General features: G+C 39.2%; 1 protein-coding gene across 1 annotated transcript in view; it reads right to left on the bottom strand.

Annotated features, from left to right (window-relative positions):
- Positions 1–27893, bottom strand: part of cpne5a (copine Va) — a 68058-nt gene that overhangs the window by 14968 nt on the left and 25197 nt on the right. Inside the window, exons 8-14 of the mRNA XM_019259223.2 lie at positions 19690–19753; positions 15790–15893; positions 15454–15558; positions 12767–12808; positions 12424–12499; positions 10378–10431; positions 9752–9813 (exon numbers count right to left, since the gene is read on the bottom strand). Coding sequence (XP_019114768.1) covers positions 9752–9813; positions 10378–10431; positions 12424–12499; positions 12767–12808; positions 15454–15558; positions 15790–15893; positions 19690–19753 — 507 coding nt within the window. The remainder of the gene's footprint in view (positions 1–9751; positions 9814–10377; positions 10432–12423; positions 12500–12766; positions 12809–15453; positions 15559–15789; positions 15894–19689; positions 19754–27893) is intronic.

Here is a 27893-nt window from a genome sequence, read left to right as displayed (position 1 = left end):
TTTTATGGTCAAAGGAAAATGTGAGGTCTTCCATTCACTGTATCAATCTGAAAAAGCAGTCTCACAAAATGTCCAAAAACTGCTGCGTATTTTTTATTCATGAGCCTGTAATGATAGGCAAAACCTTGAAAAGAAACTAAACTTGGCCTAACAAGTCTCTGCTGGATTTGCGTCATTCCCCAGAGAGATAGAAGAAGAGTGAAGGCAAGGGAACCTTAGATCAAAGTGTGTGCTCTTTTATTGTGATTAACACTGATTGCCTTTCTTGACTTCACCTCCATTCAGAAATTCCCACAAGCATAGCATTGGAGATAATGGCCCCTTCCTCCTGGGGAGACTCTGACCGCAGCTAATTAATCAGCATTGAGCTGGACCACTCAGCTGACAAAGGGGGGATTGTTACAATGGCACACTGGCTGAATTTGAAAGTCTGTGCTGATTTCTGTGGTTAGTTTTGAATGTTTGGCTTGAGTGAGGTGGTGGGTTAGAGTTAATGCAAAGTGCAGGACAGTAAAAACTGTCAGTCAAACTGCCAATTAGGCCATCAGAACATTACCTGGAAGTTCATCCTCAGATTGTAGCTGCTAAACTCTGCAGTAAGTGAAAGTCCCTACAAAAAATTCCATCACTAGTGTCACATTTATAGCATTGACGGCCAACAACAACCTATAAATCCTATAAATAAACACTTAGTATCACAAGATTCAACAATATAACCAATACCAAAAAACAGCAATATTGTCAATTCATCAACAATAATTGTGATATTCATTTATTTATCATGTTAAAATTTCTGACCCCAGGTTCTCAAATTTGCCAGACATTTTGCCAGATATCTTTGGGTTTTCAACCTGGGCACTGTAAAATCTTCATGAGAATTTGTCACCAGTTCTTCATTTATTAAACATATAAATAATGAACAGTTTAATTGACAGTAAAATAATCATTAGTTGACGCTTAAACTCCATAATCCAGCAGAAGAACATCTTACAGTTCCCTTGTGTAACATCATCACAAACCCTGATGGATTTCCCCAGCAGTCTGATCAGTTTAGGAGCTTTAATAGGGTCAGTTAGTATCAGAAAATGTAGTTTGTGTCTGGTGATTTTCTGGTAAAGTTATTAAACATTTTTAGCCCAGTATTCTATGAACTACATCCATATTGGACAATCCCCCAATTTAATTACACTGCAGGAAGTAGCATAACTGCAACCAATGTCTTCCTTCCTATTAAATGACCTAAAACCTAAAAGTTTTAGTGGCCTAAACAAAAAGCCTTGTGGTAGTTCAGACACGCACAGAAGTAATTTTATAATCACATCTATTAATCTATTCATAGTTAAAACCCTTACGTGATTGTTCTGACTGAAATACCGTAACTGTAGTTTATTTGCCATAACCACAATATTTCCCTAATCTTAACCATAGAGTAACTGCTTTTGCAGCTCCTTTTCACGAGACATCAATATCAGTGTGCTTGCCTGGTGATAGGGCTGTCTTTGGGCTCAGTAATAAATGTACAATATATAACAGCTGCACTGTACTCAAGGTAGATATCCCTTGTTTCCCTTTTAGGACTAGGGTTTGGACTGGGGTTAGAGTAAGGCATGTAATATCCATCCTTCTATCCATTTATCCTACTCCATACAGCAGTTTTCCACAAGGATTCACTCAATGAGCAGGTGCAGAAATCAGTTGTGTCCTTTTCTATTAGAGAAAAGTACTGTGAAATGAGCCGGCCAACACAACAGACCATGGACACACAGTCCTCTGGGAGTCAGTATTTGCTGCTGTCTGTCTGTAGCTTGCTGCAGGAAGAGTTATTGCCCATCACACATACAGTATGCGTGCAGTACTTTTACTAGTGATGCACAGTGGGGATTTGTTTAAGAGCTGAGCTCACAAATTATTTTGAGACAAAAAAAAATCAATACAGATTGATGTTGACTGATGGTGCAGTACTGTCTGTTTTGTAGGTTTTCTTGCAGAGGACCACTAGCTGGTGGATGGTCTGTTACTATTTATATTGTTCCAATCCTCACATCTACAGTCCTTGAGAACAGGTAATCCTTCAGTCATCTTTCTTTTTTTAGATTCTTCCTTGAGTGATGTATTGCTCTGTGGCCAAATTGATGTACCAACACGATTTCCTACATTTGATCAGGAGTTCATAAATCTGACACCAGCCTTTAAATGGCCTTTTCCAACCTGACTCAGTACAAACTTTTCAGAACAGGAAGTCCAACAATTCCCAGTGGGCTTCACTCTGTCCTTTCATATCATCACTAACTCGCTCAGCGTGTTCTCTTCCCCCTGTATTGTTCTCAGCTAAAATGACAGCTTCTCAACCAGTCTGTATCACCTTGAATCGCTGCAATAGTTTAAAATAGGTACAAACATATCAGTGTCGTATTGACTTTCCCCTTCCAGTTAGACAAACACCATATGGCAGGAGACTTGTGATGTGAAATCCCTGCACTCTCAGCAATCTGCGTTGGGTGGGATGCTGTATATAATGTAAAACAAAGAACACAGCTATGGTACACCTACAATCTGTATGTGCTGGAAACTGTCCAATGCAATATCACGAGCAGATTGGAACAGTACTTTTCTCCTATAATTACATGCAGGCAGGTAGGTATACACAAGAGTGTCGCTTTAATGAAGACAATATACTGGAATTTTTTAAAATATACAGTATAAGAATAATAATAATAATAGCCACCTCATTATCAATTCTCTATAATACTTAAAGTCATTTTTTGTTCACTTCACTTCTTTAGTGATTCATTTTTAGTAAACATAACTCTTTGCTTTACTGACTTATCTTTGACTGATGTTCAGTTCTAGCACCTTTTCAAGGGAACATTAACTGTGGCCCAAAATTACAACAGATTAAATTATTTTAACTGCAAACAAAAACAGTGGGTAGATATGTTGAAAGTAATTCTTTGCCTTTAGACAACCACCACCAACCACTAAAGTAGGGCAGCTTGCACAGTAAAAGAATAATGTTCCGAGAGATTTTAATATGGAAATCTATACTGAAACTATAAATGTGAGGAAGTGAGACTTTGAAAAGTGAGGGGGACATGATCCCTCGTCCCCAGCCGAAATTACATTATTAAACTTGGATATTTGGTATGTGGCAGTAAAAGAAAAAGGAAAAGAAAGGTCAGGGAGGTCGAGAGTGGCAAGATTCAGATTGTAGAAAACTGTCTTGACAGTCTCTAGTTGTAGAGATTTCCCTAGATTGTGTCATACATGAATTCAAAGTGAAGTGTTCTGCCTCTGCTTCCCTGTGAACTCAACATGAACAGGACCGACATTGAAACACTAAAGCAGCACAATCCTTAGCAGTCCAGCACCCAGTAATTTAAATCTTCTAATGCCACCTCTTTCCGGTTATTTGTGCAAGGTGAACAAATTACAAACCATTGTGTTCGCAGTAAAATATAACCTGGCAGAAGAATCACTGTCACAGCTGAGAAATGTCTCCCTGTTTTCAAGAATCAGTCAATACCAAAGGCAGTAAAAGAAAAAGACAAAGAAAAGAAAACGGTCTACTCCTGTGTTAAAAAAAAAAAAAAAGCCATTCTGCAGGGCAACCACTAAGAAAATTAAATGAAAAAAAAGTGTCAGTTTCTCTAATATCAGAACAACAGGATATTTGGGGATGAAACTATTAAATCTTAATAAGATCTCCACACAATAGAGGCTCCACACAAGCTATTACACAGCTGATCTCACTGCAGATTTAATTTAAATAGAAACACTTCAACGTGTGATGAAAAGAATATAAATCTTTCATTAGCCTCTCACAATCAAGCACAGTATGTGGTTTTTTGGACTTTAATTACCTCTATTTGACGATATCTCTGCTCCAGCTGAACATTAATGAATATTTCTGATAAACCAGTTCGTGAAAAAGCAGCCAGGATGTGATGGTGTGTCTGGAGAAGAAAATTTTTACCCTGTGCAGCAAAAAATCATCTAAAATGCATCATGTTAGTTATCACCTGTTAGAAAGGGAGCAGTAAAGTAAATACATGTGAAAGGAATCAATAGTAGAAATCTAAAATATCAAATCTAGGTCAAATTCAAACAGCCTCATGCAGGCTTCAGCTCATATTTCTCATCATCTCTCTGAATGGCAGGGTTGGCAGGCATTCAGGTTCGGCTTCTTTTATTTCCAGCTGCTTTTTATACATTTTTGTATGAGATGAAGAAAAGTCATCTCTGTCACCGTGCTGCAGAAGTACAGCTGCCAAATCAAAACTAAGCGATCCATTGGACAAACACTGGCTGTGCTCTGTGGCAGAACTCATAAATTGCAAATTTTGTCACTGCGGATGTGGATGCATAAAATCTGAACAAAACTACAATCAAATTTGAATCTGATTCAAAAATATTCTGCAATTTCTATTTGACAAAGATGTCAGTATGAGATTAGGACATAATGAAATGATGCATTACAGTAAGAATGTTTTTGTATGACTCATTGTTAGAAATGAGCAATACCTGTGAATATTTTGTCATCTAACATCTTATTTTTCTCTCCTGGTAATTACCTGCTTGTTTCCTCAAATGCTATCCAGCCAATTAAAACACTTATAATTAGTCAATACATACATTTAATCCTCATTGGCTCATTCTCAGCACCCACTGCATGTCTGAACGTCCCAGCGGGGAGAGTATTTTTGTTTCTAATGAGGTTCTGTGAGTTTTTCCCATCCTCAGTTGAAGGGTTAAGGTTATGGTGTGCTTAATTTTCATAATGTGGGTGTTGTGAAGCCCCTTAGAGACACTAACAGTTATTATGGGACCTAACTTGATGAATGTTCAGTGGAGAATACGCTCTAACTATAAAGACTGATAAGACTTCAAAGTTTGCCTAAAGGTTTTCCAGTTTAATTGACCAAAACTGCAAATACTTTTCCCAAACTATTTTCAGTTAAACACTATAAGTCTGGTATTTCATGGATACAGTTAATCTTACCCATCATGGATAAGCAGCATGCTCATTATTTTATCTCTCCACTGCCAGTCCTAGTAATCTTGTTTATTTTCCTCATCAGTCTGTCATGCAATCTGCTCCAAGCAGATTCAATCTTTTTGTTTGTTTGTTTGTTTGTTTTTCTTACTTAATAAATCAGGTTATTTATGATTGTGGAGATTTGGCATAGTGAAATTATACCTTCTCTTAGCTACCATCGCTCAAATAGATCATGGGGAACTAATGGACAAATAATATCTTAAAATAGTAATAGGCTTGTTTATCTAAAAAATACTATACATACAACATCCCAGAGATGGTGTTATAGACGGTGCTCCCTTTAGACACAAAAAAAAGGAGGTTGAACCACACACTCATAAATCAGTTACAATATTTGCATATTCAATGATATGATTCAATCTTTCAGCTCAGATACGAAAAAAAGAGAACTGGACTGTGACACATATAGTTTTTAGGAGAGGTGGCTCAAATCAAACTAGGCAATACATCTACAAAAGAATCTACAGTAAATACACATTGGTGTTACACATATTTGGTAGATGATTATATATTACACAAACAACACTTTAATTACTGTATTAAATAATTATAATACTCTATACTACTACTAATACTCTACTATTGCTCTGTTGAAACACTTAAGTGTATAATTCCCAACATTTAAGTTCATATACTATGTAGACATCTAAAAAAGTAACTATCAAAATAGCACACATATGCTACAGTTACACAGTGGAAGATAGTGAGCCAGACAAGCGTGGAGCTTTTTTAGATGTAGCCTTGAATCTTGCCTCGAATGAATTGATCTTGAAGATCTGATATACTACTACTACTGTACTGTATCTATTTCTGTTCTTATTAACTGCTAAGTGAACTTGTAGCTTTGAATCAACAGTCATATTCTCTATATTCCTGGGTTGCAATGTTGATTTGTCAGTTTCCTCTAACGTCATCTAATATTTTCATATTGTTTTTCACAACCAGGCTCAAATACCAGACGCAACTGAGACAGTTTCATAGACTAAAGTATCACTGAAAAACAGGAACACAGCTTAGAAGTACAGCAGAGAAGGAAGTGATTCACTCTTCTTAACAGCCACATATTGGCTATATTACATGTGAAATATTTACATTCAATTCTGAAATGCATTTTGACAGCACAGTCTAATGGCCATAAAAATACATCTTAGTTGGTTTATATTCTACAAAGAAGAGACAAAATCAAGAGACAACTTATAGTAAAATGATAAGAGCCCCTTTCAAAACATAAAAACACAAAGGCAGAGATAGAGAGAGCCTTGACTTACAGTACATAGAGACTTGGATATTAAGACTTTTATTATTAACCGATTCTGTATCTCGTATAAATATCATGTATTTGATGGTATCTACCAGACTATTCTTATCGCTGCAGCTCCTTTTGAGCATTTTAATACACGAGGACTTCTATTATTAAGAGTGCTTCTTAAAGAAAACATCAGAGACACAATGACAACAGCAGACACAGAGGCTTTCAAGATAATTTAAAAGACCATGAGAAAATATTTACAAAAAAGATGTTTTGAAACCACGATGGCTGTTTTTAACGTAATAGTCTTTGTCATCAGCACCCATCCCAAGTATGACACTGAAACCATACAAAATAGCTTTTAACATCATTAACATCAACACGTACCACTCTACATAATGCTTTTACCCATATAACACAGAGGTCACACTAATTAATGGGGAAATCTATCTCTCTCATTTGTGTTTGAAACAGTTTCATGAATATTATCACTTTTTATTTAACATGATGGATAAAAACATGTTGATGGTGAACAGTGATATATTCTAATATAATAGAAACAAACATTTACGATTTAAGTTTTTTGTGGAGTGCTGGATTTGGTGTATTGTGCATATAAAATAAAGCAAATCTTTCACAGTACTCAATACTTATGCGGGAAGCAGATAGCTGTAAATGTAGATTTTCAACATCCAGTGCAAAATCCAATAAAAGCGAAATTCAATAAAAAGGCAGGATGTGGACTTTTGCAGACAACTTAGACTCATTGTTTATCTTAGCTTAGCTTATCTAATGTCTAGCCAAAATGATTGCAGATATTTATCATGCCACTAAAAATCTCTAATATCCCACACATTTGAGAATGTCTATTATCTCTTGCTTCTTTGCTTCTTCCTTCTAAATGTCATGCAGAAATATATCTGCACCTAAAGCAAGAAGAGTAGGGCAGAGTACATGTCACGGCATCAGCAAATCCCAGTGTTCATATTTAGGTTACTCAGATCTTGGAGTGTTTATCTGGGTTTTAGTGAATATGAAATGATGTTAAGAGGCACCCCCATAAACTGAAATATGTATCTAAATGCAGAACATTAATGAACCCACAGTGTATAAGCCAGTTTTGTTTGTCTATTGTCCTTCTCCTGGCAGTTCTCTACAGTGTCTCAAGGACAAATCAGATCAGAGGCGAGCAGGTAATAAAGGTAAGGAGGAGAACACAGTTACATGAAGTGGGTGTGTGAGTGCATACAGTATGTGTGTCCGTTTGTGTGAGCTGCAGAGAGACCCACAGGACAGATCTGGGACACTCAGCCATCAGTAGAAAACTAAAACCAGGGCAGCCACTGATCCACTGAGAAACATTTCCATATGTGACAGGTTGTCCACCCTTAATTAAGCTCTCACATCTTCTCCATATTTTATCATAGTCATTCATATTCCTTTATACTGTAGTTGTGGACAGGGACAGGATCGCCTGCTTTGGGGCCACAGTGAACAGTGAAATAAAAGTGGATGGGTGCGTTGTACTGCAATGGGCAGCAGGGGAGCAAAAGCCATGCATTTAAATCTACTGTATTAAATCTCCCAGCACTCATTTTCCACCTTATTTCCATGTATTAGTCACAGCAATGACAAGTTTACAATGCCCACAACACTCACTAATGTTGTTTGTATTGCTGCAGCAGGTTTTAGCAAACTAGGTAACTCCCACTATTGACTGATTATCTAATACTTCATCGGTGTAAAGTGAAACTACAATGAGAGCGCAGTAATATGTGTTTTTTTTTGTTTTGTTTTGTTTTTTTGCCTCTTACTGCCTCCACTTACTGTATGCAATTTATTCCAGTAGAGTTTTAGTTGACCACACTGGCTAACATGACCTTGTTGTGCTCTTTTTTGTTTGTTTGTTTGTTTTTCTTTTTTTATGATACGGCATTAGACAGTTCAGAGGCAGACAATAAACTGAAATGACTTATAAAACAAAGATCCCTGACATCTTTGACAAAAAACACTAATAGCTAAAATATCAGGCAATATTTCTATTTCTACGGGGAGTGCAGATGAAGTGCTGATGCGTGTGACAACAGGCGTTGTTGTTGTTGTTTCCTTTGTTGTAACAGCACATTAACTCAACACTAAGTGTTGTGTTTGTCAGGCATGCTGAAATGTTACTTTAGCTTTACGCAGGCTGTTGTTTTATGATGTCTATGCTAGCAATGAGATGAAAACATCCATCATCACACCTGAACGGTTTAATGCTACATTACCGTCATATGGAATAGATGGATGGATGGTAGAGATGGGAAAAATTTCCATGTTAACAAATTGCGAACGTTTATATCATCAAAATGATTGCTCCACTACACAGTTTGTCATGTGAGAATTAAAACTGTGGATGACAATGATAATGACACTAAGTCATACAAGTCCATACAAGTTGGATTTAATCACATTCAATGTCTGGCTAACATGAGTCTTCCATATTTTGGAATGTATCCGCACTTTTCATTCCAGTACCAGTTTCCCAGTCATCATTCTGACTTATATGTTGACATTAAAGCTATTTACAAGTTTCTATATTTGCTAGTTTACAAGTAGGACATGAACATGGCATAAAGGATCGCCCCAAAGAACCTATTCTGTGCACACTTCAACATGTGATCAATCCTTTTTGGTCTGTTTCAGTTTGAAACGTTGTGGTTTTAATGAACCACATATGATACAACAAGCACATGAGCCAAGTCAGTAGTTAAATGTATCCTTTACAGGAGGCCAGAGGTTGTACAGTCTGTGCCCAACATTTCACACAGAATGTCAGAGCTGTGTGTCACGTAATAAAGCTGACATATAAAGGTAAAGATCTCCTCAGACATGTTTTAAGACATATAAAATGCTCTGCTCGGAATAATAATTTGTTTCTGATATGGATCTTCCAGTTTTAATAATCACATTTTCTCCTTCTCAATATATTTAAAAATCAAATTTATGAACAAGTTAATATTTTTTTAATTGTTGTCGTTCAACAACAAGATGCCACTCAAAATCTGATCATTCCACATCACTCTTCTGTAAGTTAACTGTAAGTAACCGACTAGTTCAGTTTGTAACTGAAGCAAAGTTCAGTTTGTAACTGAACTAGTCAGTTAAAAACTGACTTCCAGACTAGTTATGATGTCACAAACCCTACATGCACACCTTGAGTTTAAGTTGAGTAAAGACAAACTTTCCCTTCAGCAGTCTTCAGAATCATCATTATGCACAGTGAAGCTCAAACATCCAAGTGAAGAAATACATTCAAACACACAAACACATTTTTTGAGCGGTGGAGGACTTAAATTATATGCTGTCAGAGTGTATTACTGCCATAAGGAGCCTGTCACGAAGGTAATATGAAAATATATGCTGTGTATTCATATAAACAGCAACAACATATGTGTCAGACTCACCCTCCTTTGATGTAATCCAGGAAGGTGTGCTCCGACTCCACACTGAATGACAACAAGGACACCTGAGAGAAAAAAAAGGTCCAAATAGATGATCTCATGCTTGTTAATTAAGAAAAGCAAATCTACCAATTTACACATTAACACTGACCTCTGAGCTAAGCACCCGAAAAATTACATTCATGCAGAATGATTGTCGTGCCTAAGCATCGTTGTGGCTGATAAATGATCAGTGTGATGGATAACTAGGCAGAGATTTTAATTACAGAGTCAAGCCAAGTAAGAGCAGCGAGCAGCAAAAGCACTCAGGCGGTAACAAAGCTGTGGCTCATTTATAAACATTCATCACTACTCTTCATTAACAGGACACAGACAAGAGTCTCTTTATGCATTATCATTGACTTGGTTATTCACCCAGTTTGAGGTCACACAAATATTTTGCCCATTTACTTAAATTCACTGACTGAATCATAAGCTCAGAGACTGGAAATGGAACAAAAACATTTAACAGAGCTGAACTGCCTCATGCAATCCACTTAGAGGAAACTTCCTGGTGAATGCAAAAGCAAAGGAGGGCAGGGGGGAGAATGCATCACGAGGGATTGCCTTATCTTAGAGCTAAGACTCACCGTCCCAGAGTTGATGTATCTCTTCTTCTTTATTTTCTTCTTGGCATTCACCACCTGGTATGAAGGCAGAATAGAAAAGACGGATAACGATAATGTAAACTTGCAGCACAATTCTTTTTATCCACCCTTGGGCAAGTAATAAAAACATCTTTGTCCTCCTACTCCGTGTCCGTAAGGGTAATGGAGCATAGGGACTGAATCCAATAACTGCAGTAGTTGAGAACGAGATAGCATTGATCATGCCTCGCAGCAAGATACAGATTATTCAAGGGGATTTTTATACCTACACTGCGTCTTACATGCACATTAACAATGGTGGAACATATGTCTCTGTCCCATATATTTACTTGTAATAAAATGATAACCACACAGAGACCAAGATATATGGTGTGCAAATTCACTGGAGAAGAATAATGTGTAATCTGTGAAAATGCACATATACAGGGCTCATGATGAGCGATTACATTCCCTGAATTTTACATTTACATTTGGAGCTTACAGCCAAAAACACGTGTGCCACAGCAGTGAGCCATCAAGGTCCAATATATGGTCTACACACAGACATAAAGCACAAGTCTAGAGGATGCTGTGTTGTATACAGTAATAAAATAAAAGGTATCCCACTCTCTTCCTTTCTCCTCCTCTCTAGAGGCTCCATCTTCCTCAAACACAGATAATGCCTCATAACATTGCAGCCATCACATGCCATCTTCACATTACATTACACAGACATCACCCTTAATTACACCAACCTATGTTAGCATTAGCCTGCTGTCACCTCAACTTACAAAGCGAATGTTTGCAGGCCCCATGCACGTCAGGTTGAGCACACAGGAATCAGAGTCTGACGCTGCAGGCCAGTGACCTATTCAAATTTGTTATTTGTCAACTGTGGAAAAAGTGGCTTCATGTAGTTTTTAAACACATCTCAAAGTTGATTCAAGGGCACTGACCTGGCAAAGAGTGCGAGAGGAAATTGATGTGTTTCGGTTTCTAATTAAAATACAGAGGGTTTGGTGAAGGGTAATGGATGCACCTTCTTCTGTCATGTCAGCAGTGTGAAAGGGCAACCCTGCATGCCACTCACTAAATCTGTCTTCTCTTTCTCACTCTGTGTCTCCTCACCTATCCCCATCTACCTCATTTCCTCTCCCTCCTACTCTCTTCACCAGCCCTCTTCTTTCCTTAAGGTACCTCCATGACTAATTCAGAGGCTAATGTAACATGGCAAGTGTTTTAATGAGTAAGGACCAATAGAAGCCTCCCAGCGCCTAACAGTAATACCCATTCTGACCCTCAAGGATTATCCAAAAAAACTCTAATAAGCAGCATAGTTCTTTGGGGTTCACATTTGTATTCTCACCACAGAAACACACTTCCTCATCTGGTCTGCTGCAACTCTTAACCTCTCAGATGCTTTATGTCTTGTAGGGTGAGGAGAGACAGAGGAGGGGAGCTGTTAATCTCAAACAACCACAATTCTGGCTCAAACATCTACAGCCCCCCGAAGTCATTAAACTTCAGATAACAAGACCTTGCTGAGCCAAAGGGCTCTTAAATTTGCTCAGAAATTGAACTAGTTTTCTCACAGTGGTACCGAGGAATGGAGTTTAGGTTTGTTTTTGTGCCCTAGTAGAAAAAACCTTTGTAGCAAATGTGCATCCACACTTCATTTATTGATAGGTTGCTTATAGCTCTGCCTATCCACAGTTTGCTCACTGTGCTTCACTTGACTTGAGACACATTAATAGGGTTGGACGCAGAGATATCTGATCTTGCAGAACTCAGACCATCAGAATTAGATAAAAAAGGAGGTCAGGTTTTTATTTTGTGACCTGAATTCCACTTTAAAGTCGTTAAAACAGATCCACAACAGGAAAAAGTAACACAAGATTTAAAACAACCATTATCTAGACACAGTGCAGTGATCTTCAAAAAGGTTTTTAACAGAGCTCAAGTATTAGTCAAAATGACTACAATCTAAAGGTGCTCTGAGGGGAAACAGAAAGGGTGATAACAGCATGGACTGTCTTTATCTCTACTCACCTCGTAGATGTTTAACTGGCTCTGACCTCGACAGAGCTCTTTGTAGCTGGTGGTGAATTCACCGATGAAATCGTGGCTGGAGAAGAGGCACAAAAACTGCATCACATACTGTCCTTTCAGATAAAGCCTTAACAGGTAGAAGATAAAATGACACCACAGGCACTGATGCACAGATGGGATCCATTGTTAATAAAAACAATTACAAGCAGTTAATGGGAAGAGATTGTGAATCTGATGAAAATGTAATCTATGGGGATTTAAACGAGAAACTCAGAATGAGTAAGACATGCTGAAGATGTCATAAATTATATAAAATAAATGTCTGTGTGTGCATATTCATTACCTCCCGTCTCTGTCCCAGTCGTACACCTCTACTTTGATTGTCCTGTACAACACATGCAAAGAGACAGAAAAGTGTTTGTTTGTGTGGGCATATGTGTAATGCGAGAGCTGCTACCTAAATGTCCTTGAGGAACTTGAGGAGATTTGAGGAAGCATTTCTGAAGTGCAAGCAAAAAACCCAAGTTATTAAAGCTCATTAATTGTTGTGAAGGCTGAATTAAATCAATCAAAGAGTGGCTGCTGTGTGTTTTGCATGCAAAAGACACAAACATCCTTCTGGGGATCTAATAAGAGTTACCTCTTTGAGGCTAGACTGCGCTGCACGCTGAGGCTGGTCTGTAATGACAAATCATTTAACCAAGACTGATACCACAAATCCACAAAGCAGTCTTGTGGATTCTGTCAGTCTTGCATCCAAAAAAGCAAAACAAATCTTTTTAGAGTTGGTAAACCGCCATCAATGATTTTAATTAATTGTTTACTAGTTAGTTTGTGTTTCTTACAGAAGAGAGAGCAGAATGATAGTTGCCAAAAATTTGGGTAAAGCATTTCCCTGCACAGGCCAAAGATAGAAACCTAACCTCTCGGGAGGGAGCATATTTTGCAAGTTCCCAAAATAAGTTGTAAGGCGAGAAAACCAAATAAATAAGCCTGATAGAACGAGGAGAGTGCTTCCTCTCTTCTTCTTGGTTTGATGGAAAGATCAGTGGCTTGCACCCTCCCATCAGTCGCTGTCAATCATGTGTCAGTGGGTCCAGGAGGAGGCAAGGTAATGGAGGGTTGCCCTGTTATCCTGACCTAAACTCATTCTGTCTGCAGCTAACATATTTCCTCTCCCTGTTCTGTGAATCAGTGTTAAAACTCTGGAACAACTTGTAACACAACCAGATATTCAGAATTCAAGAGTCAGAGTGGCAGAACTAACGGCAAAAATAAAATTGATGTGTTTTGACAATTGAAGCCAGCGTGGTGCACGATTCTTGAGTGATGTGTCCGTCAACGTAAATTTACCTCAAGTCATTTACTCAAGAGTAATGATCAGAGTCATGAGCAGCCCTACAACACGATCAAATCTACAGGTGATGATACAGAGAACTAGTCTGGATCACTGTTGTGGTTCCTGCACCCAGGAACGTTTAAATGGAAATGAGAGAGATTTTACCTTCGGATTGATATTAAAGTCATATAATTACAAGAGATTTGACAGATTCGTAAGCCTGCCTCATAAGATGTGATGAGGAGGTAAACATCATTCAAGACCCTGTGAATCGTATCTTTGTATTTTGCATCTTGTGTGTATGAGTGGTTTGTCCTTTTTCCCTCTCTTTGTGGTAGGAGGTCTTCCTGGATCAATGTTCTCTATGTACATTGCAATCTAGCCACCAAATATTGTTATACAGTTTAATCTATAGGGTAATTTTATTATTATTATTTCTGTCTACTCTGTGCACACAGGCTCTGTTACGTCTGTCCAGCCTGGATGAGCTATTGAGTTTAAAGCCCTTTTTTCTTTATATGACTCGAGGCCTACAGGGATAGAGTGTCGTATGCTGTACAGACTGTAAAGCCCATTGAGGAAAATTTGTGGACCATAGAAATTATAAATTAAACAGACTTTATTTAAGGAAAAGCATAGTAGCTTATTCTGTGAAAGCTGCATTATCTATCAAGTAGAAATGGCTATGCGTTTGACAAATGCCTAAGTCAAACATTCAAAAACTGTGGGTCAAAATCAGACCAACTGCAATTACTGCAAAGCCATTGTGTTTTAAACATAATATAAAAATTGATTTTCTGAGAAGCAGTGAATGAATGAATGAATGAATGAATAATTGCACTGCCTCTGCTGCATACATCTTCAAAAAACAGACACAACACAGCAAACTGTACAGATTTCCCACAAAACACAGGGCAGACTCTAAACCACTGTAGATTTCTCTTGCCATCAAAATCCTCAAAGGGAATCAAGCGTCTTTCATGCATCTACTCCATCTGTCTGACCCAATTAGCTTCTCCAGGTAGGTGAGCAGAGAGGCGATCCAAGTGAAGAACCTCTGTTGACACCCAGCGTGTTGGAGAGGGCAAAGTTTGACATATTCTTTGACGACTTCTCCACACTCTCATGGCTGTCTGGGTCTACACACTTTCATGCATATGTGCGCACACACACACACACACACACGCACACACACACACACACACACAGCAGGGCTCCTCTGTTGTTCCAGCCACCTGTCAGCATCTATAGAACGATGAGTATAGCCACTCTGTCTTCCCCTCTCACTTTTCTTTCTCTGTCTTATTTTTTATTCTCCTGCCAAAACCCCTTCCTGCTCCTCAGTTGTCCCGCGAGGCCCTTTGCTCTGAAAGAATTCAGATGCCACTGGAGCAGCCAATCAGAAACTTGATTGGCTCTGAAAATGCTCCTGCCGGTTGTGGGCAAATCAATGAAAAGCCAGGCAAAGTAGCATGTAGTCAAAGATAGGCCTGTAATAATTCTCTATTTCAGTAGCAGATGAAATAACGGTAGAAAATCAATGGTGTCTAAATTTGACACACACCCAAGTCATTTCAAAATATCTACACCGCATATTGAAAGTCTGCTTGGCTTTGATTTCCTTTCCTTCTTTGAGTATGTGTGAGTGTGAGTGCGCACAACATTTTATTGTACATCATTATTCATCCTACCTGTCATAGTCTCCGTTACAGAGTGCTCTGACAGGGATGGAGAAGGACTGCCACACAGGGTTCAGTGTGTTCTTCACTACTTCAGTCTTGTGGCAGATGGTGAACCTGGAGATGCAAATCGACAGGGATTTAAAATCCTAAAAGACACATAAAAACTTCCCAATACGCTTTGCTTCAAGATCGCATCTGCATGAATTTATCTTCATACCGCTGAGTTCAGGGGGATCTCAATCTAATTCTCTCGACCTTGGATCCCTTCCTGTTTGATGTCTTCGCCCTCCTACCTGCCCATGATAAGCTGAAATGAAAAACCCACTGAGAAGCAGAAAGACTTACGTGCCATCCTCATTGCTTCTGTAGAAGACCATGAAGGGGTCAGACTTTCCAAAGAAGTCCTTTTTATCCAGTTTGGTGGCACAGAATTGCATCGTGGCATAATCCTACAATAGAGGAAAAAACAAGAGAATCGGAGAAATGAAAAGACAAAAAAGTAAAGGATACTGTAAATCCATGCTCCTGCCTCTGTTTGCCTCCTGTCGTTTGTTTATACATGCTGTGTGCCAAGATATAAAAGCACTGAAGCACCAAATAAAAGCAAAGTGCTGACTGAATCCTAATAAGAGCAGAGTGAAACCAGCCAGTGGGCTCCAGTTTTCAAAACCTGCAAATGCATTCATTACCATTTCTTTATTATGCAACTCCTGCATAACACCAGAGGATGGGATAAGGGATATCAAATTGAAAATATCTTGTTGTGCTGAATATAATCATAGTAACAGTATAAGAGACCATGGAGAGACATAGAAATTGATTCTAAAACCCCTGTACATGGAGGAGGGAGGGCTGTGTACAAAAAGGATGTGGAGGGTGTGAGTGCAGCTAATGATACATTAGAAAGGCTGGTATTACCATAATTATACTCATTTAGGCACCATTTCAATGTGCGCTGCTATTACAAGGACAATGAACATGCACCATAATGCTCTCGGCTCCTGATATTCTCCAGATATTAGTCTGCATTGTAGAATAATGAAGCTGCACAGTGGACACTGAGTAGACAGCTAAATGTCCACATCAGAAGACATTCTGGAAAATGTTCTCCACAGCCAGCAGTCTTTCTCTCAAAGCTGAGTCTTTTTAGCCTTGCCGAATACTGCATATGCAAGTCGAGTCTAATCATCATATTTTAAACTGTAAGAAACCAGAAGACATTCAGAGCCTTCAAGAAAGAGAGTTTTTAACCTCCAGGTCTCCCAAGTTTTGAACTGCAGCTATTAGATCTGAATCAGCATGGTGCATCGATTGCTTTGACCCATATCAGTGTGGTGCGCTTCGCCTCTGACCAACCTCTCCCTAACCCCTGCATCCCATCACTTTATCCCTTGGACATGTGCAAGACACAGAGAAGCCTCTATCAGTGAAACAATTGCTGAGAGACAGATGGATGTCACTAAATATATAGTAAAATAACTCCTGTAGTACTCTCCCCAGAAAGGAGAGCTAATGTGATTATCACTGTTGTTTCCAATCATAGTTTATGCTTCCAATCAACATTATGGATGAAGTAAAGTAAAGAGCTGATTAAAACAATCTGCGGCTAAATGAAGCGAGGCTTCAATTTTCACTCCTTACTGTCATTTTCAGTTATGTTTCTACCGCTTCTACAATACAGGTAGAGAGCACGTTAATGGAAGACTGTCTTCTTTCAATTTGCTTAGCTGGAAATGGATCAGTCAAGTTAAAGAGCCATCCACTACAGTATGAAGTTTGTACTGGAAGTGTGTCAAGCTGTCCCTTGATGGCTTTTCACATACAACATCTAATGTTCTAGTTTCCACTGTGGCTCGTTTTATGGATTTTAAAAAAGCAAAACAAATACTTATGTTAGAGGAGTTTGTTTAGGTCAGTTTTCCAAAGCCCTTAAAAATAGAGACATCCTGTAACCATCCTGCTCAGCCCTGACAAGGCCTTTACAATTACACTATCATGGCAGCACGGTGACTTAAGCCTTCATTAGGCACAGATAACACATACCTACTTTGGTGCCTAGCAGCGTTCTCTCATTAAGTGGGGAAAAAAGGCAGAACATTCATTTCAGCCGCTGAGCTTTAAGAGCAGCAGGGGAATACAGAGTGTAGTCTGCATCCTTCTTCCCATTTCTCTGCTCCACCAAGATATCGCTGCATGAGGTAAGTGGCGGAGCAATGTACACTTTGTCACTTTCAGAAAGTGGAACGGGTCTTTCAAAGAAATACAAAGACAATGCAGATACTTCTTAAATTCATGTTATATCAGTATATGAGTTGGCAAACTCACGACCCAGAGGATTGTATGAATCAGAAATTAACACAATTCCCCTCAGGAAAAAAAACTTTAAACCTCCATTCAGGTGTCTGTCTATTATGAGTATAGGCCTCAGGTGAAGGAGTTTTTTTGGCATTGTGAGGAACAGTTTTACAGCACAAAAAATAGTAAATGGAATCATAAAAACTGTAAGAGAGCTTAATTATTTTACAACTACAACAAACTGAAGAATACTTACTTGAGAGAAATACATCACACAATCCAAAAAGTCAATGGTAATTGAACTTGTTTGTGAGTAAAAGAATGGATCTCTCTGCGGTTTCGTACTGTCATGTGTAAAGTGTTGTGCAATTAAAATCAGCCAGTGCTGCGGCTGGACTGTGAGGAGGATCTGAGGGAGAGCCTGCTGCCGCTCAGCATGTCATATGTGCCAGAGATAACGACAGCCAAGAGGAACCCTTTGATCCATGCAGAGGCTGTTGCTCTGTTTAATGATACCTGGCAAATCCTCCACGAAGGTGAGAGCCAACCCGCCTCTCGGTTAACAGTCCCTGCATAACTTCCCCAGTCAACTCCCACACTGCTGGTTTCAGTTTCTCCAAACAAGAGTTGCAGTGTTTACTACAGGCGAGGCATGTTGCATCCATTTATTGGCCACAGGTGGATTATAGAATAAACAGCATCCAGATGGATGGTAACAATTCCAAACTGCTATAATTCACAGGTGAGGGACTGACAGCAAGTCATCAGATTGTTTAACTACATTAAGCCTTTTCCTGTTCTTGACTCAAACCTGAGGCATTTTCTATTCAGTGTCATATTCTGTGTAAACAGGGCAGGTCTAGAGTGACACGTCAAGTTTGTCTCTCTAATTCAGTCTGGGAGAAAGGAAGTGGTCATTTGTACCAGTGATGATCATTTGCATTTATATTACAAAATCGCTTCTTGAAGTGGTGCTTTGCATTGATTATGCTAACTCTTATCATGGCAGATCCACCAGATGAATCACAGCAGCCCTTCATGACTGTGAGCACTGACACTTCAATCGAGCTAGGACCAAATCAGAAATGGTTATCATAGCGGTTTTATTGTCAGCACCGCTTATCTGCCTCATATTCATCAGAGGCTGTTTATTTGTTAGGAAATAAACGATAAAACACAAAGGCAGACACAATTACTGCTAAACCAGGTGCTTTTTACTCAACATATAGGACTGCAAGATACAAAGCCTTGAATCATTAGATGCTTACATTCATTAGGATATCATAAAACATTTATACAATAGTTACAGCTCAGTGGCTTACTTTATAGCCTCTGAGGGAGGCCAGTTGTTCTGGCCAATAAGTCTATCTACTTTCTTCTGCTCCACTGGCAGCAGTATAATGTGATTATTTACTGTCTTCATTTGGCAGTGCAAAGAGAAAGCCAATGGGCATTAGTGGACACTGGTTATTAATGCAGATGCATGGATTAACACGCAAACATCAGAAGAAATGGCTGTTTTAGTGATTGGAATGTTTGCAGGCTCATTAAAAAGCCATTGGAACGCATAGCATATTCGTTATGTACACAGTTTCTAAATGACAAGCGCAACTGCATAGTGACATGGTGTATCCTGCAGGTTTAATGAGGGACAGTTACGATACAATATATCTCGCTGAAGTCATGGCTATTAAACATCCCGCTTCACATCAGCAGGCGTGTGAACATTGCTAAACGTGACTTAAACAACGTGCAGCATTCCTCTACTGTGTGTCACATACAATTTCACAGTGACATGCCGTAATAATAAACCAGCTCCAGTGAATGCGTTCAATTAAACTCTGATGTGGCGTTGTTAAAGGGCCTTTTCAACTTAGATCAGTGAACATTGCAAAACATTTACCATAATGCAAATTTGAAAATATACTGGTTAAAACTGTTCAGACTTACTCTGCAGTTTCCCAGCTCCTCAGCTGACAAGACAATGGTCCCACATTTCTTCCCAGGTATGCCACTGTGGAAACAAATACATTGTAATGGAGTCAGTAAAGCACACACATCTCTGAAATTATTTTAGTTTTTTTCAGTTTTAGCAGTATTAGTAGCAGTTTTAACTAATGGTGATACATCCAGTTATCTTTTCAAAAAAGGATAAAGTATATTGAGGAGCAGGACTTCACTTTTACTCCACTGTTTTAATTTCTCACCACCTGTATGCCATTATCACGAGAGGGCATACCACTTAAATAATAGATTAACATTCATAAGGCTCTTTCTAAAGTCACACTTTTCATTTCAGGCTGATAATACAGGCGTATTTTCACCTAAAATATCAGCTTTAACCCAGTAATACATTACAGAATGGCAAAGTACCATTAGAGTGACAGTTTGACAGCTCTAATGAGCATGTTATTTTGTTTCACCACTGTAACTGAATCAAAAGCAGTTCATAAATACTGACTCTAGAGTTGTTGGGGTTTTTTTGAGGGGGGGTTGTACAACATGGAATAAAACTGCTGAGACACAAAAGATTTCTGCTCCCCATTTGCAAGCGCTGCAGTGAGACTTTAAAGCTCTGCAGGTCTGCAGTTGTTTACTGCTGATTCCCGCTCCAGCAAATGATCAAGACAGATCATAGCGAGCTAGAGCTTCCCTGTGCGTCCGTGTTTCTTTGCATCACCTCCTCAGTAGCTTGCCAATCCAATGGGGCTAACAAAAACAGAGACAAAATTGTTCTGGAGTTTTAAATGTTACATCTGAAACTTTTATTTTAATATCCACTGTCAGCACCCGCTGAAGCTGAGAGAGGAAGTCAGAGTCTGTTCCACCCAACTCAGAGTAAGCATATCTACTTTCCAATCATACAGCACTCCAGCTGTGGACACTCCTGTCATCTTTCCGGATAAAAGAGGAAATTACACAAGTGTCCTGCTGTGGCCTTAGCTGGAGGACAATCATTAGAAGGTCAGATATGCTGCCGATCCTCATCAAGCTGTGACAGTTGATCTGAATGGCAGTGATACTGGACTCCATGCTGCTAAATGGGAGGTATTCTTTGACTACAGCAGCAGAAGTTTGCATTATTTAGAAAGGTAATCTAAAGCATAAACCAGCAAAGGCTGAGCATAGGGGTTATGCCAGGGGACCTATTAGGGGATAGAGCATGGTTTCCTCTTTCTTATTTGCCTGTGCAGGAAGTGTTTGCCGTGATTTTAAGATATATGGGACACTGTACTTTCATTAACCTTTACTGGTCTCTCTGAGGTCCAATAGATGCAGTGCAATGCTCCATAAAAGCAACTGGAGCCTGATGTGTCAACTATGATCAATACCTTAATATAAATCCACTGACATACAGCATACAGCTGCAAATGCTGCATACCCACACATGTGTGTGCAAGAGAACTATCATAGTCTCAGCCTTTAATGAGGCAAAGTGTAAAATGAAGCCATCACAATCTGAGAGGGCAGCCACACTTCATTTTATATTCTCAAACTCCATGGAGAGCAATCTCAAGGTGAATTAACTGTCCTTGAATTATTTATGTTTCACTCCAAGTTGCCACCATGCAGTTTGACGGCACCTCAAAGTGCCAGTAAACCTCTCACCAAAGAGGCTAGTAAAGCCTGCACACTAAACAGGTCAAGAAATCTTCCTCAGGTCAAGGTAATGACGGATACTCCTTTCAAACTGGTGAAATGAGATCCAGTGATTGGTAAAATATCAGCTCTGGCCATGTTAAGATGCACCACCCCGCTCTAATCTCTGCTGCTGAGATGAGAGCAGGTACCAAAAGGGCAATGGTCTTTTAGATTAGGCATGCATTATTGAGCGTGGCATTTTCTCTGACAATGACTAGTTAACTGGAAGAGCAAGCAAGCACTGAATAGACAAATACCGTTTCTGTCAGGCACATGAGTTCATTTTTATTGCCCAGTTCTCACAGCTTCTGTGCTGAAATGTGACTGTTGGTGATATGAAGTGTCCGGCATCAAGAGAGTTTGTTCGCTCAGCACTCATTCACTTAGGGTTCCTCAGTGGGAAAATGCTTTGATGATGAAATTATGTGCAATGCATTGCTGTGGTCCTTGTTGCTGTAGTATCTGCTCTAAACAAAGGCCTGCAGTCTGACTGAGCTTTAATCAGCTGGTCATGTAAATGTGTGTCATATTTGTCTCCACTAATTCTGCATTTGAATATTCAAATTACTAGTTACCAGTTTACTTCAACAAAACGGCATGACAACGTCAGTGTTTCAGGTTACATCATCGAGTGTAATGTCAAATATGTTTTTCATCTTTTTACTTCCACCACGGCTGTGTGTTACAGTATTTTCTGTTCTAGAAGTCGGATGAGACAAGTTACATCATCAAAACCGGTAAAGTCAAATAATTTGTTGCTATGATGTCACTTGATGTAACGTTGTCACTGGTCGGTGTGAATGGTGCAGCAATGTAACTCAGGCTGTGTTTATGTAAAGACTGGTGCTATGTAAATGCTGGTAGTCAAATGCTTACTAAAACTGCCTCATGCAGATAGTCACCATCAATAACTGCTCCTATATTTGTATATACTTTATCTGTACCAATTCTATTCCATTTTGTTCTTTACAATTAGGTTTTATCTAAACTCTGTTTCTTTGATAATTTGACTGGCGTAGTACCTGAGCACTACCATCCTGAGGGGATTTTCATTAAATTTTCTATGCATACTCATATTCCATAATGAATCCTAAGGTGCGTTTCAATAATTGTTTTCCATGCTCTCCATCAATTCCCCTCTGCACTTCATATTACATAGGACCACTTAATGAGCAGAGGGGCAGGGTCGGAGAGGGGGTAAAAAGAGGCAGTTAACAAAAGAGACACCACATCGAAGAGTCACTGTCTGTACTGTGTCATGCGGGTTTAGCAGCAGGTCTGAAGTCTACTGACTCTAATGGGAGTGTTTTCACTCCACAGTCACTGAAGTAAATATTGGGCTCATTTTTTAAGCAACATATCCTCTGAACATTCTGACAATTATAAAAATGGTATTTTTCAAACAGACAGAGGAGAAGAAAATGAACTTTGTTCGAGACCTACAACACACTGTGGCAACATAGGTATATGTCTGGTTTCACCAAAGAAGAGCTAGAATGACTGAACTGAAACTTAAATAAGTTTCTGAACAACACAAACTGCTGTCATCCATCCAAATGACGTTCACAACACTTCCAAACGAGGTTTGGATTTGGGGTGAAGAGACATCACCCACTTAGGAGACAGGAAGACTTGTAATGCATCATCTTCTACTGTAAAAAATCTTTGCTTAAATAAACAGCTATTCTGCAGACACACATGCCATTAACTGATGAATGAAGAACGAGCCATTTGCTTAGCTGAATTGGAGTTACTTTGTCTCACATACTAATTTCTAGCAAATAATCGTAATATTCAGCAAGTAAACTTTGTAATGATGCTTTCTTGGATTGCCATCTTTGACCAATAATGTCAACAATGGCAGATTGCCGTACTCCATTACCCTTTTAGCTACATTTTCCCACCTCATTTTGGTAGCTGTCTGAACTGTGAGCTCAGAGCACTAGGGGGGTTTTATTGTTTATACCACAGGCTTTTTGGACAACTGGGAAGACAAGGTTTTCAGGTCAGGGGCATGGGGCGAATGCTGATGGGGAGCGGAGACCGTGTAGTGCCAGAATTGGAGCTGGGTAAGTGGGCAATGTAAGCAGGCTAAGCAGCCTCTATGGACATAATGACAGAGGGGAAGAGACCAAAGAGGACATTGACGGAGGAAGATAAAAGAGAAAATTAGAGAGGGATCAAATCCAGTAGCTACACAGATGCCAAGCTGGGGTTCTTGCTGTTGGACTAGTAAGTAATATTAGCTGGCTGCTATGTCTTGTGTTACTGGACTTGCTTTAAGTTTGACTGTTAGTAAAGTGGTTGACTTGCTAGTCTTTGATCATAACAACTACACATGTACAGCCATCCATATTTACCACAGTGGTATTGCACTCTGAAACTGGGGGAGTTAATATGCAAAAAATACCAATTTCTATGTAATGTTGCTTTAAAATCAAACAACACATTAGCTTTCTCCGCATAAGGTCCCATATAATACTAACCCAACAACTTGCCTTTGTGTCCTTAAGGACATATACAATTCAACTCATTTACATTTAATGCAACTTCCAATTAAGAGGAACAACAGTAAAGAACATGTTGCGTTGTATTAGTGGTAATGACATCTAAGTTCAGTGAGTGAAGTGCAGACAGTGGAAGAGGTGGTCTTATTGAGAGAAGACAGATGACAGCTTTTTGTCATCAGTGTCTGTGCTTCCAGTGAATGATTAATGAAATCTAATAAAGTCATTAAGGCTTCCAGCGTCTCAGCAAAACAGGTGAGCAGTGACTGCACTAACCACATCCTAAATAGCTATGATACTTAACACCATTTACAATTTTCCATAATTCATACAGTCACTTACAGGCTTCCCTTGGCACTCAACAGACACCTTGCCATATGGTCCTGACCAATCCAATACCAGTCCATGATGTGCATTAGTGTTGTCTGAAAACCTCAGTGGGCCTCATATTTACAGTCGTATTAGCATCACGAGGTTACCTCCTCTTCAAACAGAAACCCAGAGGATCAAACAAAAGCTTCGTGAAGAAAACAAACAAGTAGAGACAGAAATGAAACAGGGCCTTGTGAGCAGAGTGGCTTCCTTTATACAAAAAGAAAGAAGGAAGAAGCGCTGTCATGCTCTTAGCTCACACCGAAACAGTTAGATATAGCTGTCTTGACAGATCTCCTGTTTGATCAGCTTAATAAAAAGAGATGAAGCAGCATATTTCAGCATCACTACAATTACTTGACTAAAGTTTCTGATGCTGCAGTTCTGCAGAATATTGATGAGATAACTGGGCCTCTCTATTTTTCAATAGGAAAGACATTCGAGTCATTTATTCCTCAGAAAACAAGCATTGAAGATCATTGTGCATGACATATTATAATATGGATATTCAGATTCAATGTATGGCCTCTATAATTTCCCATCCAGAGGCAGTTGCTGTCGCGAAATGGTGATTCACAATGCCTGTATTCTCCATTACCTATCAGTGCGGAGGTGGGGTGGTTGGAGGTTGGTGAGATTAAAGTCCAAAGAGAGAGAAGGAAGCAATTGTTGATGCCGTTCACATTAGGTCATTAGGATGAGAAATGGTCTTGATATTTAACAACGCTGCAACGTGTCACGCATATGAGAGTGGGGGAGGGTTATCTGTTTAACGATATGAGTGAGAGCCCCAGAAAAAGATTTTTATTTTTTTCACACTGCAGCTGTTGCAGGGTGGGACTATATATTTTTCTATTAGACAAAATGACTGCAGTGTTACCATGCTAAGAAGATAGTTACATTGCAATTTCACACCTAGGGATAAAAGAAATTAAAACATGTTATCTGGGAAGATAGAGAGCAATAAGACAAGAAATAGGGTAATTTTCGTTGGATGATTTTAGTGAGATTTAGTGGATCCAATCCAGTCTCTCTCTCTGGTTGATGACAGTATATATGAACAGATCTAACTGGTTTGAGTCAAAGACCAACAGAGGATAAACATATAACCTGGCTTTGTGCCACTGTAAATGTTTGGGGCAGTGGGCAGATCATAGTTGAACAGAATTAGACAAGGTTGACAAAACTCTGTGTGGTTTCAAATGGGATTAGACCCCTAATCCCTGTGATCTTCATACACTGATAAGCATCCATAATCCCTTACCTCAGTAGGATTAAAAAAGAGAGATGAAAAGTGCACTGTCTGATTCAAAAGGACACCCGAATACCTTCTCACAGAGGAAGAAGAAAGCTGCTTCCTACTGCTGATGGAAGCTGGTGTTTGTGTTTAAAGCAGGTAGCTACAGGCAGCCTGTTCGATACTCTTTGAAGCTTTGTAAGAATGAGCAGAAAGCAGGTAAATAGGGCAAAAAAAAAATGTGGTGCAAATGTCAGATGGGTATGTTTGAGTAAAGAATGTGTTTACCTTCTTTACTGCTGGAAAAAAGGTGCAAGGCATGAAACCACATTGTCGACAACATGTACACATGCCTTTATTTTTTTGTTGTTGTTGCAGATGTGTAACATTTGGGGTCGTATTCAGAGGATACATCGGGTCTCCCACTGATGCATCTGAATGAATGAAAATAATCCTGTTATTTACTGAAGTCTGTTTGCTCTAAACACAAAATATCACTAAATTTGAAGTCTAGTGATGTAATGACTTTGTCGTTGATGTTTTGATTACATAAATTACGGCACAGGCTTTAATCACTATAACAATGTTTGATTTATTGTGATTCTAGAATAAATGAGGCATTCATCAGCCACCTGCGAGCTAAAAATTGCTTGTTTTGGTAGAGTAAGAGAGGATTAGGAGATGATGTCAATCAGAAAGAAACTTTCTCTCACAGTGTGCAGGAAAAACTACTCAAAGTCATGACCATGTTCACTTCCTTTCCTGTGTTCTCTCCTGCCAACAACAAAAACCCTTCTCTAGAGGACATAACGAACCTATTTCAACCCCAACCCCCCTGCAAGAAGAGAACATCCTTCTCCATCAGAGGCCAAAAGAGATGCCCAGTTCTATTTGCTATTCCATAAATGATGTTAAGTCTTATTTTATCCCACTTTACCCACTGTGTGTGCTCAACATCAAATCACAGCTCTCTCTTATCCCCGCTGTGCCACGAGGCTGCAGCACCTTTACCCCTCTCACCTGGTGCTGGGCGGTGAGTAATTAAATTCATATCATGTTACACTGGGACGCCCTGACCTCCACTGCGGTGGTTACTGCTGACTATAGATTGCAATCTGCATGCCAACAGATCGTTTTCGGCCGCTGAATAGATTAACAACATGGGAGTGTTAAACAGGGGCAGCAAAGCGTTTCAGGGTGCTTTCGCACCTTTCAAGCAGATGACAGCATCTGGCTATGACAGAAATGAGCACTGTCTGCTCTGAGAGCAAAACAAATCAAGCTAAGCTTATCAAGCAGAGTAAAAATCATTCATTATTAGCGTGAAGACAAAACTTAACCTAATTAATTAATTAACTAACATCCACAGAATATTTTAAATATAGGAATATATTTCTTTTTATGGCCAAAGAAATTAGATTTTTGTATTTTATATGACGCCAAAGTCCTTTAAGATAAACTGAACAACGCCACACAATGTGGGAAGGCCATGTGATATAACAGGGCTGTGCTGCAGAGAAGGGAGGCCTTTCGCCTCTAAAATGGTAGCTAATAAATCCCTGTTCTATTGCACTAAAATGGTTCTTGTAGAATCAGCATGGTTGGGTTTTCCACGCCTAAGCAGGAATACACATTATTAGAGAGGGACCTCTTGTTAGTGCTCAGCCTTGAGAGCACAAATTGGCATTTAGCGAGGCAGCAAAATGCTCTAATTGTGTGTGATGTCCCGAGGCAGAGGATGCTGATTACTGTAAGCCGTCTAAAACACATCACCTCCCAGTTAAGTAATACAGGCAAACACATGGCTAAACGGGCACAGAAACACAGTACCTGCCTCCCTCTCTTATTTACAGTATCTGGAGGACTTTCAAAGATTTTCAGTTTCACCAAGAAATGAACTCTCACGCCCACTCATTATTTAAATTTGCAGCATACGATTTTTTTTCTTCGTCTTCTTCTTCTTTTCATCTCAGCGGAGCTCTGTAGTCCAGAGTCAGTCAGCCAGCTGCATTAACCAACAACTTTAAAGGAACAGTGAGACTCTGTAGTCAAGATGATATGAGTAATGCCCGCAGTTTTCTCTGAGTAAACTTTTAGTGAGTCATACAGCTGCACAGTAGTTTGACATCTTGTAAGGATGACATCATAAATATGTACTTAGTCTCTTTTACTGTATATACATTTTGCTCTGTAAATCAAGACAACTTAAATGATGTTTCACTGCTCTAAAATAAGCTGCACTCCTGGCTAACCAGCTTAATAGTGAGAGCAATAAACAGCATTATTTCCAAGGCTGAAATTAGCATTTCATTAACTCATTACATCAGCTTGTGGGGTTACAAACTATGTAGAAAGGCTTTTCACACTCAGAGTTTAGGAACTCCATCCATCATTAC

Source organism: Larimichthys crocea, chromosome XV, assembly GCF_000972845.2.
Source record: "Larimichthys crocea isolate SSNF chromosome XV, L_crocea_2.0, whole genome shotgun sequence".
Taxonomy (NCBI): Eukaryota; Metazoa; Chordata; class Actinopteri; family Sciaenidae; genus Larimichthys; species Larimichthys crocea.
Note: the sequence above shows the minus strand (reverse complement) of the source record. Positions and strands in the feature narration are given on the sequence as shown.